This window comes from Sebastes umbrosus, chromosome 3 (assembly GCF_015220745.1).
Source record: "Sebastes umbrosus isolate fSebUmb1 chromosome 3, fSebUmb1.pri, whole genome shotgun sequence".
Taxonomy (NCBI): domain Eukaryota; kingdom Metazoa; phylum Chordata; class Actinopteri; order Perciformes; family Sebastidae; genus Sebastes; species Sebastes umbrosus.
Genome location: NC_051271.1, coordinates 20,623,031 through 20,642,533, shown reverse-complemented (window position 1 = coordinate 20,642,533; position 19,503 = coordinate 20,623,031). Strand labels below are relative to the sequence as shown.

The following is a 19,503-nucleotide window of genomic DNA, read 5'->3' as shown; positions in this document are numbered from 1 at the left end:
ATCCTTATAACAATAACCTAAAGTAGTTTAGGAGCAACACAAGTCAGACGGCGGCTGGCCGCAGCACGGTTTTGCACTCTGCGGCTCACGTTACTGCAGTAAGTGTGTCGGAGAACTACGGTGGCCTTTAGGTAACGTAAAAATGTGAAAGCCTGTCTCTAGAGTCAGTGTTTGGTTTATCTGTTCTGTGCTACTGTAGAAACATGGTGGAGCAACATGGCTCTGTGAAGAGGACCCGCTCGCTATGTAGATAAGCTAACAAAAACACAACGATTCTTAGTTTCAGGTGATTATACACTAACGAAAACATAGTTATAAATATTATATTCCATTTCTGTTATTAGATCCACTGAAATGTTAAACACTGGACCTTTAATCAAGACTCTTTTCTTCGGCAAGTTTTCATGATATGGGCGGACAGTGTTCCTCTTCCTCGTTCTCTACCATCTCAGTTGAGCGTTGAACTCCAGGAATCTTCCATTGTCTCATTCCTGACGCAAAGCTGCTGTGATGATGGTGCCGTCTAGCCAGAGGTTGTTTTTTTTAAGTATACATTCTTGAGCCCCCTCCACTCCTCCATTCCTCCCTCTCTGCCGCGTTTGTCTCTGAACCTTTGAACCTTCTCTTACTCTTTTCTGAGAGGAACAGATTGCCATTGTGTTTTCTGAAAGGACTCTAAATAGATAAATATATTAAACTCATACATATACGAGTGTACTCATGGTACAGTCTGGAAACTGCAAAAGATGCTTTTATGCAGAAGAAGAAAAGCACAAGGTACTGATCCATAAGACCCTACGTGAACCATTTTGATGAAAGAGGAAACTAAAAGTTGCTTCCACAAAACTTTCAAAGCAGTTGCATACTTGCATTTTCATATATTAATATGCTAATTTAATCCTTCTTGCATATATCTTGCTCCCCAGCTGACGCCGAAGCTGAACCGCCATGATAAAAGCTTTTAAGCATGCAAGTTGTTTTTTGGTTTTTGTTCGGACGGTCATGGCCTGTCCATGAGATTTTGAGGGTTTTTTACATGGTAGTTCGGGTCATACGGGACGGTGGCATTCAAAATGTTTTGTCCTTTGTCCTCAAAGGGGGGGCTTCAGAGAACTGTAGCTGGAAAAGAATCTATTTGTTGTCACTCGGTATGAATAAAGCCTTTCATCATCTGGCTGCTGTGCTCCACTGAGCCTCAGATGAAGCGCCGCCTTCGCTGGCATTTTGCAGCTCATCCGAGGAAGCGGCGCGTCCTTTAGTTTAGTGCAGAAACCTTAAAAACAGCCGCAGAGTACCTATTTTCTCAGCCGTGATTTTTCTCTCCACATAAAGCACTTTCTTAAAAGCCCTGGCAACAGACACTTGTTTAAAAGCCTCTCAGCAATAATACTGCATGCAGTGACATTTTAAGTCTAATTAATCACATTCAAAGGTTAACCTATTCAAAAGGTCTAATTCTCAGTGGAGCTTGATTCTCAGTGGTGCCGACTGCACTAGCAACCCTTTCACAATACAGGGAATGTTTTAATTCAGTGTTCATATAAAAGTACAGGGTGGCTTATTGGACTTCAAAACTGACTCTTATTATATTTTGTTTTAGCTCACATATTAAACCAATGAAATGGTGTCAAATTAGGGCTGTGTATTGGCAAGAATCTGCAATACGAAACGTATCATGATACAGGGGTAACAATTCAGTATATTGTGATATATTGTGATATTGTAATAAAGGCGCTATATTGCGATTTTTTAAAATCTAATTTTAGGAAAACTGTCATAGTATAAAGACACACCACCATATGTATAAAATCTGAGTGAAAAAAAGTCACTATATAAAATGGCTTCTATGGGGACTAACATCATCATACATGAATACAATTGGAGTCATTGAATCCACAAGAGTCTCAGCTTTCCATTATACACAATTTATGCAATTCCAAGACCCCATGAAGAAATATTCAAATACACCGTTTTAAAATAGGCAAAAATAACACTTTTGTACTGCATGCAAAAAACGGCATTGTTTGGCCCCAAACTGTATGTGATTATCATAAAGTGGGCATGTCTGTAAAGGGGAGACTCGTGGGTACCCATAGAACTCATTTTCATTCACATATCTTGAGGTCAGATGTCAAGGGACCCTTGAGAAAATGGCCATGTCAGTTTCTCCTCACCAAAATTTAGCTTAACTTATTTAGCCTCCTTCTCGACGTGCTAGTATGACATGGGTTTCTTTAGGTTTTCTAGTTTCATATGATACCAGTATCTCCACTCTAGCTCTAAAACTCAGCCTGCTACAACATCTGAAAGACAGAATAGCGGCTGATGGATTTTTAAGAGGTTAATTAAAAATGTGTAGTGTTTTTGAGAATTGACACAATATCACAAAACATAATATTGCAATACTTAATGTGTATCGATATTTTCTCACACCCCTTTATCAAATGCAATGTTGATGTTATGACATTTAATTTATATCAAAACATCAAGACTGGCTGACATATTCACATATTTATTTTGAATGCTTGAGCATTTTAGAAAATCTGGTGACATTGGCATTAAATGTCAACATCTTGATAATAATCTACCTTCAAAACTTACAGCATGTCATACTTTACACAGTACCTCAAATATTCCAAGTGTGATGGCAAGTTTTGCTGTAAGCACTGCTTGATGATCAGCTCTATCAGTTCTATCTCTACAAGCCATCACAGCTCATTTGGACCTTCAGTTTAACACAAGAAATGGGTCAAAGTATAATCACTCTTTCAGCATATCAGATGACGCTTATCAGATGAAGCTTATCGCCTGTTTCACACTGTCTGCATATTTTAAACGTGCATATTTTTGAATTTATTATTAGAGCTGTGTTTGTAAGATATAGACAGTCCTGCAGAACCAGCTGACCACTGTAGGTCAGCTGTTTTCCATAGAGGGAACGGATTTACTGAATTTGTATGCTCCATAAACCACACTTGTGATGTGATTTAGGCCAGTTGCCTGGGATATGCTGAGAGCCAAATGGGTGACTGGAAAAGGCATACGGTAATATCAGAGACTGTAGCAATCCCCAAAATATGGTACGCTTGTAAAAAATTAATCCCTGATAGTGGAAATTTGTTATTTATTGTTTTTTCCACAAAAAAAGTTGTGAAAACCCCTTACTGTGTTGGCCTCTGTGCCTCCATTGTTTTGAAAACCAGAATTTAGGTGTGACAGACCAACATGTCTTTAGTGTAGTATCTATCTATCCTTCATATTTGATGTATCACATATAGTACCAGTTCGTTGACTTGCACATATTTGTGGGAGAGCCTTAAATGTCCTGAGGATTCAGCATACGGAGTGCTTCATGTTTCAGGAAAGCCATCTGAGTGTTTTGGCTACTAACTTGTTTATCCGATAACATTGTTCAGCATTGACAGTATTTGCTCTGTCAGCAGGGGTGTTTGAACAGAAACTGTAAATGTACCTCTTGCTGGGGAGAACAGGTTTTTGTAACAGCGGGTAACCAATAGGGCTATTGTCTTGAATGGCTGTAGGGGTGGAACGGTTCACAAAATTCACGGTTCGGTTCATATATGTAAATGAAATGTTCCATCTTAAGGTTGTTGGTAAATCCTCAACTGCTGCTTCTCCTAGTTTATACAGGGCAGGCACAACAAACTAAAATTCACACGTGAAGGCTCACGCACTTTGACCATATGCTTTAATTCTATATTGTTTACGATCGAGTGTGGTCGTATATGCAGCGATAAACACTCTTATAGCATTAGATATTACTTTGGCATGGTGTGAATCTGCAGTGGGAGGCTGGCTGAACGCTGTGGGGGAACGGACTCTCCGTTAGTGATGGGCCGGTCGCAAACGAGCCGGCTCAAAGAACCAAATATTTTTGGTTTTAAGTTAAGTTTTTAACTTTTGTAGTACCATTTGAAGTGCAATTGTCAAGTCTTTTAGCAAGGTTCTTGTGTTGATCGCGTACCGCCAGTGGTACGTGTACGGCAGTTTGATGATCACTGCCTTAGTTAATCCACCTGCTTAGCAATCAATTTCTCTGTCTCTGTGCTTGCAACATAGAATGAATCCAAGAAAAGATCATTTCAGTAGGAAATCATATGCAAAAGAGTCGTTTGTTATTGAATATTAATAAAACTCTTTGGGGACCGCATGTTGTTCACCCTTAAAACAAGTCATACAGAATTTCACTGCAGATTAAATCTAGCCCGATCACACACATGCAGCGTACCTCGTGAAACTCAAAGTTGCACTTATCTATTCCTCAAATCAAAGTCATGTGGAAGCTGTGCTGCCAGACAGGCTGGCCTATTTTCTCTCTCCTTGGAATGTTTTTTTTTGTTCTCTTTCTCCTTGTAGCCCTCTTAGTCTGTCTTCCTGATTTTCTCCCTTTCCGTTTTCTCCCAAAAAAAGCTCCACATTTATTGGCCAGGCATGCAGGGATGATGATTATTCTGTTTGGGTAGAATAAAAAACGCAAACAAGAGCGCTGGACCTCTGTGGGTAGTGGGCTGTGTTAATCCTGTTTTGGGAACATGTTGGAGCGCTCAGTGCCAGTGCCCTGCCTTTGCCCAGAACCTGCCACCTGGCAGGGGGGCTTCCTCTCCTACGCATGGCACAGGAGGACAATGAGCACAGTGAAAGCCCCCGTGTGTCCTTTTCTGGATACACAAAACACAAAAGGTGTTTCGTTATTCAGGAGGCTCTGTTTTCATTGTGATCTCTTAAGCACACTTTTGTTTTCGGATATCTATTTTATTTTTACATAAATGAGCAGAAAATTGAAAATAAAGTTCAATCCAACCTGCACTGGGACTCCAGCGGTGATATCAGTGTGAAGCTCATGGTCTGTGGGAGGTCTGTGGGAAACAGTCGCCCTCTCTGTTATGCGCTTTCCATTTGACCATTGTAGTTCTCTGAAGGCGTCTCTGACGGATCAGCTGATGTAGACGAGGGGTGCCGCATTCTAGCTCGGGCACCTCATAGCTAGGAGCTGAGCCAACAAGGCAGGCTCGGCATGCAGCCCAGCCTCCCTTCCCCCCATCTCCAGCTATACGACATCCTCCCTCGGCCATGCAGAAGCACCTCAAGCTGTTCTGCTCACAATCTGTTCCTGGCCTCCTGTTTCTCATGTTATCTCAGTCCACATTACAAAGACTCTTTATGTCTCACTGGAAGGTTCACCTTATTCACTTTTTCTTGCCTTCAGTATCAAAGCGGGCTATTGTTTCCAGGACAGTTTTTTTCCTGTAGTTTTTATTCTCAGTCACGTCTTTTGTTTGCATATTTTTTTTCATTCCCACCCACAACCTGTGTTTTCTAAATTTGACCATTTCCCTCAGCTTTCTTTGCTTTTTTTTTCCACCGTCACATCTCTTTCATACTCACATCTCACCCTCACAGCACTTTTTTTCCTTTAGTATCTCCATCTGTCACGTCTGTGTCTCAGTCTCAATCTTGTTCCTCTCCAGCGTTCCCAGCGGAAGTCATACACAAAGACTACAGAGTTTTTCTTCTCCACCAGTATTTCTGCTGCAGTCAGGGTGTATCATGCTGCTTTGTGATGTTTGGGGGCAAAGTTCCTTTGAAGTGCTGTAGAGCCGGGCCCAGTTTGTGTGTATACGGCTGCTGAATAGGCTTTTGTGTGCTTGCTAAACCATCTGAAATAGTACATCGATGCTACTGACCAGGTTCCATTCCTTTCTGCGTCTTGACAGCACTATCAGCTCTCGCCACCTTCCTCACTATTCACAAGACGTGTTATCTGACGCCGGCCAGATTGAGACACATTGGACGGCCTCTTTGTGTGGATGCATGTGTGAAAGTGCACATTTTCTATGTGTGTGGGTGCATGCGTGTGCATCTGTGTGTGTAAAAGGTGGATTGTGAGGGATCTGGTGCTATATGATGTCTGGCATGACATGAGAAGCTTGGAATGAGATCGCTTGTCAGGCTGCTGAGCGTGCAACATACACCAGAGGCCCAATTTCATACGCTTTTTTCAGGGTTAATTCCTCATTAGAGAGTTGTATTTATTTTACATTACGCATCCTGATTAGCAGTGTGACATGGCTCGCTCATGACACATGACTCGTGGCGAACGGCCAGTTAACAACCCTGACGGACAGCATGCAGCCCAACGCTTCCCCTGCAAGATGACATCTGTGAGTTTCAGCAGCATTGCCAGCATCCCAGCACAGAGCAGATTGTAAATGTTATCAGCGCTGTCAGGTTGAGTCTATATTTGTCTCTGATATAGGCTCACACAGTGCTCAACAAACAGTATTATGACGAAAAACAACAGTGGGCAGTTGTGTTGAGCAGAGATCTGACAAAACCCGGTCAGCTAGTGAGCTGTCAACTGGTCGGAGCTTTTGTGACTATCGTCCCCCTTCACTGTTCCTGCACCAAGCAGCTCGGCTCTGCCTGTTTCCTTACGGGACATCACCCCCTGGTGTTTGGTATGCAGGTGTCTAATCTGGGCTGATCCCTTTGTTCCCCATGTTTGGCAACGGTAGAAGCCCCTCGCTGGTCTGGGAAGCAGAGATGGCATTCCAGCAGCTCTCCATAATCCTCTGTCGGAAGTCCAGTAGACGAGTGGCTGGTGTTGATAAAACATGCTCCCAGTGGAATTTTACAGTTTGGGGATGTTAGATTCTTTGTTGTGCGTGTGGCAAAAAAAACACAGCGACTGCACTTTTTGCTGTCTAAAGCAGGAAGCACGTGTAGAGATTTGTCTCACGGATTTGAGTCTGAGCTGTGTAACCATCCTAGAACTTATATTACTTTTAGACATGTTATATATTGTTAATATCCCCGGATAGGCCCTCTAACTTTCCACCGCTGACAGCTCACTGTCAAACGGTTTATCACCCGTGTACTCTCAATTTATTCACCCGCTCTGTGCGTAGCTCACAGTTCATTTAGATGCATTGTGGTTTTTCCGCATTGATTTCTTGTTTTCACTGTTAGCAGCATCAAGTGGCCATTCAGTTAAAATATTGCTTTTGCCATCATACGTATCGATCTGGTCTGTATCTACACAACGCTGCTTATTACTGACGAGCATGAGAGAGGGATTTGGAAAGTTAAGTGTATGGGTGTGTGTGTGTGTGTGTGTGTAGACGCAGGGAGGAGAGACTGAAGGTAAAAATAAAGAGGATTATTGTATTGTGTGTTTTGTTTGTTGATCACTATGATGTTTAAAACCAATAAAGCTGAAGTTGACCAAATATGCTAAAAGTTATTTTAATAAAACGGTCACTATATCTCGACAGTAGTGAGAAAGTTTGTTCCGGCCGGTGTGCGGGGCTCGGTTTTGACTTGACTGTTTTCAACATGGCTGTGGGGTCACAAACTTTGTCATTTTACAGCTAAACAGTTCACTACAAGATGTTTCTGAAAGTATTTGAGGAGAGAAATAGGCATTACAGTAACAGAATATTGATTCATATTTGATCAACACTGCCTAGTTTGACTGTTTGATTAGAGTTTGCGAGTTTCACAAGCAGTGATTGAAAGCTGCCCAGAGACTGCTTGGCTCTGAGTGGTTGTTTTTGTCAGGTGTGGTAGAATCTTGCGTATGCCATCAGGGGCACTAAAATGAGGCAGAAGAGCATGATTTTTTTCACAGATTATCTGTCTCATGGACTACTGTCAGAGTATAGTGACAGTTTTATAAAAAGTAAATTTACACTCACACTAGTATTCTGATTATTATTGGGTTTTTGGAGTATATCATTTATGTGTTTGCACATGTAACCCTAACTCTCATAGAAACTCAAATACATTTTCAACAGTAACTTGTAACACTGGATTTCTTTTGACTGAGTCAACCCTCCAGTTATCCTCTGAAACATGACAGTCCTAAGTACTTGATGACAAAATTAAAAAAGTGCCAGATAATAGCCTCAAAATGATTTTCACATGTATGATTTGGAAGATGGTGTTAAAACTGTATTCTCTCTACAATTTATTTTTCTCCCAAAGGTGCTTATCCGTGTCATTGACACCAACAACCACCGGCCACAGTTCTCACAGCAGGTGTACGAAGTGAACGTTCCTGAAGACAAACCAGCCGGGACGGAGGTCCTGCAGATCAGCGCCTCGGACAGAGACGAGAAGAACAAACTGACCTTTACCCTTCTGAGCAGCACCGATCCCTTCAGCCTGAGGAAGTTCCGGCTGGACCCGGGAACAGGCACTCTGTACACTGCCGAACGCCTGGATCACGAGACTATGCATCGTCACATCCTCACCGTCATGGTAGGAATCACCCAACACTGACAATTTAACAATAGCGTGATGAATTATGAGATATCCCTACATGTGATTTAATGGAGTTTATTTTAGAATAGTTTGCCTCATTAGAAAATGAAACATCCATGAAATTAATATAAGCTTGTTTGTTGCTATGCTTTTCAAATATGAATAATTTGCTCTTTTATTATGTTACTGTTCAGGATTGAATTATCCCTTGAGGGCTCTGACACTCTTGTCTGTCACTGTTTTTCTTCCTTTTCGTCTTCCTTCCTATGTCTGTCTGTCTCCTCCAGGTTCGAGACCAGGACATCCCAGTAAAGAGGAACCTTGTGCGTGTTATTGTCAATGTGGATGACACCAATGACAATGCACCCTGGTTCATAGGCACACCTTACTCTGGCCGCGTGTTTGAATCCGCAGCCGTAGGCTCCGCCGTGCTCCAGGTCACAGCTCTTGACAAAGACAAGGGCCATAACGCAGAGATTGTCTACAGCATTGAATCAGGTAAATGCACACAAAGTTGCTGTTGAGCCACAATTTCCCTAGTTTTTGTTCTCATAGCAGAAAGCTTTCATTGTAAATGAATGCAAATGAAATCAGCTCATAAAAAATGTATGAGTCATCTTGAGTCCTGCTGCCCACTGGATCTTGATCATGAATGGAATACTTTACAAAGGGTAGGAGAATATTGAAGACTTTGTCTAGAGGATCTCCAAACACATGAGAAATGGGTATATCCCGCCTCAGAATTTCCCACGATGTTTTTTTCCTACAATGCGCTGTTGTATGAGAACAAGAAACATGTGGCTATTAGCTTTTTGTTTGAATCCATGCATATTTGACATAGCTAAGATGACATAATGTAATTGAATTGTAGCTTGCTTTGTTTTGAGTCAAACTGACTTTAGGATGACTGGCTTGGAAAGGACATTAGCATTTCTGACATAACAAATGCTAATTCTTTAGTTTTTTAACCCTATATGTTTTGCAATAATTACCAGGCACATATCACAGGTCAGAATGAAAAACATTTCTAGTAAAGCCAAGTAAATATATTCTTCTTTTGTTGTCTCTTTCTTGCAGGAAATGTTGCAAACTCATTTGCCATCGACCTTGTTCTGGGGACAATTACAGTCGCCAAAGAGCTTGATCGCAACAGCAAGACCCTGTTTGAACTCACCGTTAAGGCATCTGATAGTGGAATACCTCCACTCTCCACTACAGCCACTGTGCAAATTGTGGTTACAGTTTCCGACAATGCAGCCCCCAGATTCACCGAAAAAGAGTACTCTGCAGAAGTCAGCGAATCTGTCCATCCAGGAAGCTTTGTGAGCTTGGTCACAGCCGACAGCCAGTCATCTGTTTTCTATCAAATAAAGGGTGGCAACATCAACAACGCATTTGATGTAAACCCTAACTCAGGAGTGGTTGTCACTCAGAAAGCTTTAGATTATGAGACCACTTCTCAATACAAGCTCATCATACAGGGCACCAACATGGCGGGACTTGGCAGCAACGTAACTGTTTTGATTCACCTAAAGGATGAGAATGACAATGCTCCAATTTTTCTCCAGAGGGAATTCAAAGGAGTAATCAGCGAGTCGGCCCCCATCAACAGTGTTGTTCTGACCCGTGAAAACACTCCTTTTGTCATCCGTGCCTCTGATGCTGATTGCGACCAGAATGCCATGCTCATCTACCAAATTGTCGAACCTTTTGCACATAACTATTTCGCCATTGACTCGAGCACCGGAGCCATCAGAATCACAACAGCTTTGGATTATGAACAGAGGAGTGTTTACCGCTTCACAGTCCAGGTCCATGATCTAGGAATGCCGCGCCTGTTTGCAGAGACACCGGCCAACGTGACCATTGAAGTCATCGATGTTAATGACTGTCCACCAGTTTTTGAACAAGAACTGTATGAGACAACCGTCATAGTGCCAACATACAAAGGCGTGGAAGTCGTTAAAGTCAACGCTACAGACTCAGACTCTGGGCCAAACTCCAAACTTCTCTTCTCCATCTCTGAGGGAAATATCGGTGATAAATTTAAAATCGATCCAATCACAGGCATCATTTCTATTCAGAACGTCACACAGCTCAGGAGCAGATATGAATTAAAGGTTAGGGTTTCTGATGGTAGATTTGCTGCTGTTGCAGCAGTCAAGATAAACGTGAAAGAAAACAAGGAGAGTAAGCTGAAGTTCACCAGGGAGTCCTACAAAGCCTACGTCCAAGAAAACCTCTCTGAGAAGAAAACACTAGCAGTCATTGCTGCTGTTGGGAACCAGGTGAACGAGCCCTTGTTTTACAGAATTTTGAACCCTGACAGCAGATTTGAAATCAGCCGCACATCTGGAGTTGTCTCAACCACTGGGAATCCATTTGACCGCGAGGCACGGGACACATTTGATATAGTTGTTGAGGTCACCAGAGAGGACAAATCTGAAGATGGGGCTCATGTTCTAGTAACTGTGACAGTGGAGGATGTGAATGACAACAAACCTATGTTTGTGAACCTTCCCTATCACGCCCTGGTCCAGATGGACGCAGAGGAAGGCCAGGTCATCCGACAAGTCACAGCAGTGGACAAAGACATGGGCCCGAATGCAGATATCCATTATTACCTGACAGAACACCAGGAGCACTTTCAAATTAGCCCCTCTGGTGAAATCTCCCTCAAAAAGAAATTTGAGAAGGATTCGCTCAACACCGACTTTGTCATCGTTGTTATGGCAAAGGACAATGGAGAGCCAGCACTCTCAGCAGAAGTAGAAGTGCCAGTAACAGTGGTGAACAAAGCAATGCCTGTGTTTGAGAAGCCTTTTTACAGCATTGAAATCCCTGAAAACATTCAGTTACACACACCTGTGCTTCACGTCCAGGCCAATGATTCTGAAGGCCCTCGTATTGTGTACACCATCTCTGAAGGCGATCCTTTCAAACAGTTCTCCATCGATTTCAACACAGGTGTAATTCATGTGATTCAGCCTCTGGACTTTGAGACACATCCTGCCTATAAATTAAATGTAAGAGCCACAGATTCTCTGACTGGAGCACACTCTGAAGTGTTTGTTGACATCATACTGGAAGATATAAATGACAATGCCCCCGTGTTCCTGTCAAAGGTCTACTATGCCAATATTTCAGAGGCCTCTGTCATTGGTACGTCCGTTTTGCAAGTTGATGCCAAAGATTCTGATACTGGTAATAACCAAGAAGTATTCTTTCAGCTGATTGAAGAAAAGGGCAAGAGTTCAGATTATTTCACCATTGACCGTGACACAGGAGTAATCTCTACAGCTCAAGTTCTTGATCATGAGGAGATCCAGCAGCACAAGTTGAGAGTCCGCGTTGTGGACGGAGGAGTTCCAGCCCTATCAAATGACGTCATTGTGACGATAGACGTCACCGACCTGAATGACAACGCTCCAGTATTTACAGAGCACACTTATAACACTACTATTAGCGAATTGGCCCCACGTGGACACTTCATCACCCAAGTCCAGGCATCTGATGCTGATAGCTCGGACTCTAATAAATTGGAGTTCTCCATTATATCCGGTAATGAGGATCAGAACTTTTCCATCGACAAACGCACAGGCGCCATTGCCATTTCCAACCACCGTAGGCCACATATGCAGCCTCTTTACAACCTCAATGTATCAGTATCAGACAGCGTATTCAGAAGCTCAGCCCTCGTCATGGTAACAGTAACTGGCGCCAACTTCCACAACCCCACTTTCTCTCAGGTGGACTATGTGGTAGAGCTTGTTGAAAACTCACCCATTGGTACCTTGGTAGCAGAAGCAAAGGCGACAGATGACGATGAAGGCATTTATGGGCAAATAACATACCAGATTGTCAATGACTTTGCAAAAGACAAGTTCTCTATCAATGAAAATGGAAAGATTGTCGCTCTTGAGAGCCTTGATCGTGAGAATAGCATTGAAAAGGTTATTCCTATTTCTCTCATAGCTAAAGACGGCGGTGGAAAAGTAGGCTTTTCTGTAGTCAATGTCATTCTCACAGACGTCAATGACAACGCCCCACAATTCAGGGCAGCTGACTACAAAGCCACTATTGCATCAGACGTCCCAAGGGGAACCTCCGTGGTTAAAATTGCTGCTTCAGACATGGATGAGGGAAGCAATGCTGACATTGAGTACTCAATCGAAGCAGACGTTGAAAACGTGGGAGAGAACTTCGAAATCCACCCAACCTCTGGGGTCATTACAACCAAAGAGAGTCTCATTGGACTTGAAAATGAGCTCTATGCATTCTTTGTGAGGGCGAAGGATACCGGGAATCCACCCAAACATTCTGTTGTACAGGTTTACATCCGGATTGTTGCACCAGAGACACCAATCCCAAAATTCGCCGAACCACAGTACCGCTACACAATTGCAGAGGACCTTCCCATTGGCACGGAGATCGATGTAATTCAGGCTGAGAGCGAGCAACCAGTCGTTTACAGCCTTGTGAAGGGTGACACGCCCGAGAGCAATGAAGATGAGGTTTTTGTTGTAGACAGAGACAGCGGAGCCTTGAAGCTTCAGAAAAACCTCGACCATGAGACGACCAAATGGTACCAACTCACTTTGCTTTCCCAAACCAAACATGAGAACTATGAGATAGTGGCGTCTGTGAATGTTAACATCCAAGTGAAAGACCTTAATGACAACAAGCCCGTCTTTGAGTCAGACCCTTATGAGGCTGTCATTGTGGAAAACCTTCCGAGTGGGACTCAAGTGATCCAAGTCAAAGCCACCGACCAAGACTCTGGAACCAACGGCCATATTGTTTACAGCCTCGACTCCAAGCAGAACTCGCAGGAGATCTCAGAGCTGTTCGCTGTTAATAGTGAAACCGGATGGCTGACCACCTTAAAAGAGCTGGACCGCGAAAAGATGAGCAAATACACTGTCGCCATCCTAGCCACAGACCAAGGCGACAAAGTCCAACACAGTAATGGCACCAGAGTGGAGGTAACAGTCGCCGATGTGAACGACAACCCGCCCCGCTTCACCGCAGAGATCTACAAGGGCACAGTCAGTGAAGATGACCCTCCTCCCAGCGGGGTGATCGCCATCCTCAGCACCACAGATGATGATTCCGAGGACATCAATAAACATGTGAACTACTTCATCACAGGTGGGCGTTTATTATTTTGCAAAACAGATAATTAGTAAGCCAAGGGAGTTTACTCCCTACCTCTTTGTGTAACAGTTTTTCATAAACAGAGCTTAGGGGGGATTATCCGTTTATGCCACTTAATATGATGATAATATCTCATCTTTGAAACATTACACAGTCCTATTATCTGTTAGGAGTCTGAGTTATCGCCTAATCTGCCGAAGCTCAAGGCAAATATTAAGGTCATCATAATACAGAAATGTATAATTATCTGAATAATGCTTTGAAATAGACTGGGGGAAAATACTTCCTCCGGTGCTAATTAGCAAGTGTGAATAACTATGCCAAGTCTGGGAATACTAAGAGGAATCAGAATCCAGCATCTGTTTTTTCTTGGTCTGCTTGTGTACCAAACATATTTGATTTAGAAATAAGGGTTTGCTTTGTGAAGTAGTGATGATTTCAGTAATTATTGATAGATATTTGGTGGAATGTGGTTTAGGATTCAGGACAGAGTCTCTTCCTTGTGTCTTTTTAATGACTCCGGCTGCTTACCTGCCTCTGAGGTGTTGATCATTCTGAAGTGGTATATTTCTTTTTAAAACCAAACAGGAGGGGACCCACTTGGCCAATTTGCCATCGAACACATTCAGAATGAATGGAAGGTCTCTGTCAGGAAGCCCTTGGACCGTGAAGAGAAGGACAATTATCTCCTTAACATTACTGCCAGTGACGGCATCTTTACTGCCAAAGCCGTCGTAGAGGTCAAGGTGCTGGATGCCAATGACAACAGCCCCGTATGCCAAAAGGTAAAGTCCATTTTTTGTTCTCGGCTGTGTTTTAATTTCAGCACTTCAATTTGCATTTGTTGTGCCCTTTTCTTCCTGGTATTCACTTTCATCTCTTCCATTTTCCTTTTATCCCTCCCCCCAGTCCCTGTACAGCGAGAGCGTCCCAGAGGACTCCCCTGCCGGCAGGCTCATCCTGCAGGTCTCTGCCACAGATGCTGACATCCGCTCAAACGCCCAAATCTCTTATGAGCTCCAGGGAGTTGGATCTGAATTGTTCATCATTGACTCTGATACAGGTGTGTATCTGTGTGTTACCAAGACTGGATGCAAATGCTTATGTGTATGAAGAACAGTAATGATTGTAATATATTCCATATCATTAATGCATTTGCCCTTTCTTTCATTCTTAAAACATTTTTTGTCCACAGTCATTGAGTTAGATTGCGTTCCAGCTGTGTTCTGAACATTGGGAAGCAGTATGTGGGACACTCATGTTAAAGGGATAGTTTCTTTTAGGTGGCTAAAATACGTTTTGCTGCCGGCCCTATCCACAGCACTGTATTGCTTTGCTTGCGTGCTGGTACTCCTGTCTGTTTCTCTGTGCCAACTGTCATCTAATGTGCACCCCCACTTCAAAACACCCAAACTATCCCTTTAAAGTCTCTCATGTACCACTCTTGGTCCTCTGCTTCGATCCTCAAAATCAAAAAGGCAGCTCAGCACGACAGCAGTCTTACATTCTACACTCTTAAGATTTGAGAATTGTGATCCGTCTGGTAAATGTTAGTGGGTTTTTTTTTTGTATTTGTGTTTCTGTATGCGCGTGAATCATTATCAGCAATAGAGGAGGCAAGCGTGTTTTCTTGTGCCCAGTTGTTATTTACTTATTCATTTTTAAAAGAGCCAAGAACATTTCCCCGCGGGGCAACTGATAGACCCACAGTGGCACTAAAACACAGAGTTGCACACTTAAATTGAATTTATGACCGCTATACTTCTTGCCTGCAAATAATTTCTTCTGGGAGACCCTCTAAATCAGCGATTCCATCTGGCTGCTCGGATGAAAAAAGAGAGAAGGAAAAAAAAGAAAAAAAAGAAAACAATGCCAGTTAATCACCACCAACCTGGTTTTTAAAATAAATGCCAAGTTAAAACACGGAAGGACAAAACAAACTAAGCCAGTAGATTTAAACAGCTATACAACATGTCTGCTGCTGCACAGAATCCCTAAGTAGCGACAAAACTCAGCTTTAATATGCTGAGAGACTGACACCAAGGCAACAATACCATCCAGCTTGGCAACCCTGAATATTGAGTTTCCAGCAGCAGTGCTACTGTGGAGAGGGGATGTTATTATTATTTTTTTCAATGCATACAAGTAGGATTATTGCAGATGAGGACTGCCAATAGGCTCTGGAGTTTTCCAGAGAGGTTGTGGTAACGTTGGCTGCCTCACATCCCAGGACACTTCCAAGCTGCTCTTAGCTGCCAACTCTGATGGTTTCCTTCATCCCCCCCACTCTCTTTGCCATTTTCCTCCTCCTCTCGCTCTTCAATTATTTATTTATTCCCCTCTTCTCACTCTTGAAAGCCATCAGTTTTTTGGATGTTTTTTGCTTGGTTAGTAGACAGCATACAAGGGGGTTCCAGTGCTTTAGAGTATACATGATTTGTCCTCTTAGACATGAACTCAATCGCTTGATTAATTGCTTACACCGATTTTATGTCTGTCTGCAAGTCAAATGTTTTTGAATCTTGTTCTTTAAATAGCAAATTATATCCTTCTACTTCCCAAAGAGTAATATGTCTTTATGTGTGCGTATTTTGCTCAAAAGTCTTCTGTCTCACCTTCAGGGGAGTTGAAGACGTTACAGCCGCTGGACCGAGAGGAGCGGGATGAGCACAGGTTCAGAGTGCGGGCGGTTGACGGAGGAGGACGGTACTGCGAGGCTGACATCCACATCGCGGTGGAAGACGTCAACGACAACCCGCCTCAGTTCTCATCCGATCCCTACACAATCACGGTCTTCGAGAACACAGAGACGGGCACATATGTGGCAAAACTGCTAGCAAACGATGTTGATACTGGTGAGTTTATTCTCAGGTACAATGTTTTCATGAAACGGTCAGTCTTATTACCTCAAAAAATGTAATGTACAGCAAGGAAATGAATCCATTACCTATTATAGCATTCCCAAAGCCCGCCCCCTTATTTACTGTAGCTACGCCTGTCAAGCTGTCTGTTCTCACACAGCATTGTGCAGCTTACAATTATAACAATGGCTGATTCAACACTCAAAATATTTAGCTATTTTTTAAATCTTGGGTCCTTGATTACAGACAGTATAAGCAGGCTTTTTCTAGCCAGTCCACTTTCCTGTTAGAAATGACAACTCATCAGCTGTAGTTCGCTATTTAGATAAGTTAATGTTAGTTAGAAGTTAATGTTAACGTTGTCTTCATGAGTTGCTTGTTACTTGAGTAGTTGACTTCTTTTAAAATGGTAACCCTGTAAACCCTGTATGTCCGTGGGCAAAAAGTAGGGATGCACGAGCCGACTTCTTCAGTCCCAATACGATAGCGATACCTGAGCTTTGGGTATCAGCTGATACTGGTACCGGTACCGGTACCAGTGTTGAATTGATTTGCTTTCCGTGAAACAAAAAGTAACAAATACATAAATAAATAGATATACATTGTTATTTATTATTAAAATAATAAATGCTAAACCAGCAACTTGGTAAAAAATCTTCAAAATGAACAGGAATTACAAATCAGGTGTAAACCTTTTTAATGCAGCAACAAATTGATCAAAACTTAAACAGGAATTAAAATTCCACTACATCATGTATATAGTATATAAACATAGAATTGAATTGAATAGATCGACCCCATTATCATAACCGATAACAGATCCAGTTATTTGAGTCAGTATCTGCCAGATATTGGATATCGGTTCATCTCTAAAAAAAAAAGTCAGCAACCTCATCAGTACCTCAGGCCAAGAAAAAGAAAAAAAAAAAAAAAACGACACCACCCTCCAAAGTCCTTAATTGCTGAGTCTCACTTTTACTGCAGTGCCATGCACACTGCCTCAACATGTGGAACAACCCAAAATTTGACAGGCCTGCTCTGCCTAGTTACGGTTGCTAAGCCATGATTGAACACTTTTTTAATATTTAACTATGTTTTAGATTAAGTTTTGAGAGCTCTTGCTCTTCCCAAATGCCTGTACATCATGCTTAAAATGCACATCGAAAGGCAAACAAAGGTATTGCTCTAGGTCACCATTAAAAAAAGCACCTATGATTCATTTACCTTTCAAATGTATTTTTAGCGTCATGGTATACAGTATGCATATGCATCTTGACTAAATGCTGACTCGCAATGCACAGGTTATTATCTTCCCTTTATGCAACTGCATTACACTAAATGGCAAGAGGGAGGGATAACAAATGTGGAATTTCATGAATGATCAACCCCTCAAATTAAAAGCTCCATTACACTCTAATGAAATTCCTCTCTCTTCAAGCTGAATTCTCAAAAGGGCTGATTGCAATTTTCCATTTGCCTGCTGCAAAGCCACAGGGCCACATATTTATCTCCGGCGTCTTCACCTTTCAGCAAGCATTGGCAACTGCTGAGAGGCTCACATGTGGATAAGACTGAGAACTCACACCACGCAGGTAAACAGTCATTTAAGCTCCTTGAGACTTTACCCTGGAAACTATTGGACCTGCCTTTCCAGATTAAAGCTCTAGTTTAGTGGAGCACAAACCGTTCGACGCCCTCTCTTTCTATTTCCCTTTTTCAGTCCCTCATTTTGGGGATGGACTGACAGCTTGACAGAATGAAACGGATGCTAGAATTGGGTCCCTCAGAGAGAAACCTTAAATGGTGAATGGAAAGTGCCGGTATTAAGACATTTCTTCCCTCGGGCTTTGCTGGCACAAAAGTTGCTTCACATTTTGAATATCAAGGATGAGGATACTTGAAGGAGGGGTGGAGAAAAAAGGTGCTTCCTGCAGTTTAGCCAGGGGCAATAATTATTTAGAGTTACACTGAGTGAAAGCAGAGGGGGATTTGATTAGTATTTCTCTCACGTGTGGGTATCATACACATCAAGAGCTCTTTTTTTGTGTGTCTGTCTAGTATTTTTTGATTTAGGTGCAAGCTTGAAGCCCAAGCTCCAAGTCTCAAGCTACATGTAGCGTGTACAAGAAGAATTAAGCCTTGTAGCTTTGACCCAGTTCACTCAGGCTTCAGTCAACTGTCTTAGCAAGCAAACATCAAAATGTGAAGCCTCCTCCGAAGAGAAAAGACTTGCTTTATCTTCCATCGATATTTGACTGTGCATATCTTTGCAAGGACTCCTTCTTGGCACTGGCTGCTGTGTGCCACTGCCTCAATGATCCACCTGCCCATTTGACTGGAAGATGTTTGATTCTTACCCACATTGCTGCTCCTCAGTTCAGCCTGCTGTTACAATCTCTGAAAGGCAGCACTTATCAGTGCAGAATGGTTATGAACCAGACAGACAAACAGATCCAGACTGGTGGCTTTGATCTGATAAACTAAAGCTATGCGAGGACACATTCCTTCTCTGATTCCGCTTCATCCTTTATCACTCTTTGCCTGGATCCGGATGTCTCTCATTGCTCTCTGCACTGCCTCGCTGTTGTTATTTTCTTCAGTTGATTTTCTGCTTTGTCCACTGTGGTGCTACCTGCACCGGATTCATACATGTTCTTGGAAAATCTTGCCTCCCATACTGTAGATATGGATGTCTTAAATTGCCAGCTGTCCTCAAAATGAAATCTGTCGTTGTTGCTTTAAAGATCAGTGTGCAGTTAGCATGTTTGCTTTTAACAATATTACAGAGATTTACATGAATAAAGGTGCCGTACAACGTTCTCTTTAAAGGGGAACTATGCCCATTTTCAAAATTCATACATGTCAACATCAAGGGTTTAAGACAGTCCAAAAATATTATAACTCTATATATAATAATATAATAACTCTCCTCCAAATCCAACAACTAGAGAGCTAAGCCTCAAACTTGTGATGTCATAGGGTATAAAGTGTGGAACTGCTCCATAGACAAAAACTGTGTCTCAATTCGGACACTTCCGTTAGTACTCTTCAATGTAGTAAACTGTGCACACTATGTACTTACTTGCGTAGAGCGTGAATTTCGACAGGGTAGCACACGGCTGTTGTGTACTCACCTGAAGCTCGGTAGATCAGCTGGTGATTGCCAGCCACGGACAGCACGCCGTATCGGCAGGAATTC

The 19,503-nt window shown here is 42.5% G+C and overlaps 1 protein-coding gene across 9 annotated transcripts in view; it reads left to right on the top strand.

Annotated features, from left to right (window-relative positions):
- Window positions 1–19,503, top strand: part of fat1a (FAT atypical cadherin 1a) — an 85,513-nt gene that overhangs the window by 46,446 nt on the left and 19,564 nt on the right. For all 9 annotated transcript variants that reach the window (XR_005206365.1, XR_005206366.1, XM_037765523.1 and 6 more), the window contains 6 exons: window positions 8,008–8,283; window positions 8,574–8,784; window positions 9,364–13,437; window positions 14,032–14,228; window positions 14,353–14,506; window positions 16,065–16,298. Coding sequence is in view for 7 of the 9 variants with exons in the window: in XM_037765523.1 (XP_037621451.1) it covers window positions 8,008–8,283; window positions 8,574–8,784; window positions 9,364–13,437; window positions 14,032–14,228; window positions 14,353–14,506; window positions 16,065–16,298 (5,146 nt within the window). In the remaining 2 variants the exon portion in view is untranslated. The remainder of the gene's footprint in view (window positions 1–8,007; window positions 8,284–8,573; window positions 8,785–9,363; window positions 13,438–14,031; window positions 14,229–14,352; window positions 14,507–16,064; window positions 16,299–19,503) is intronic.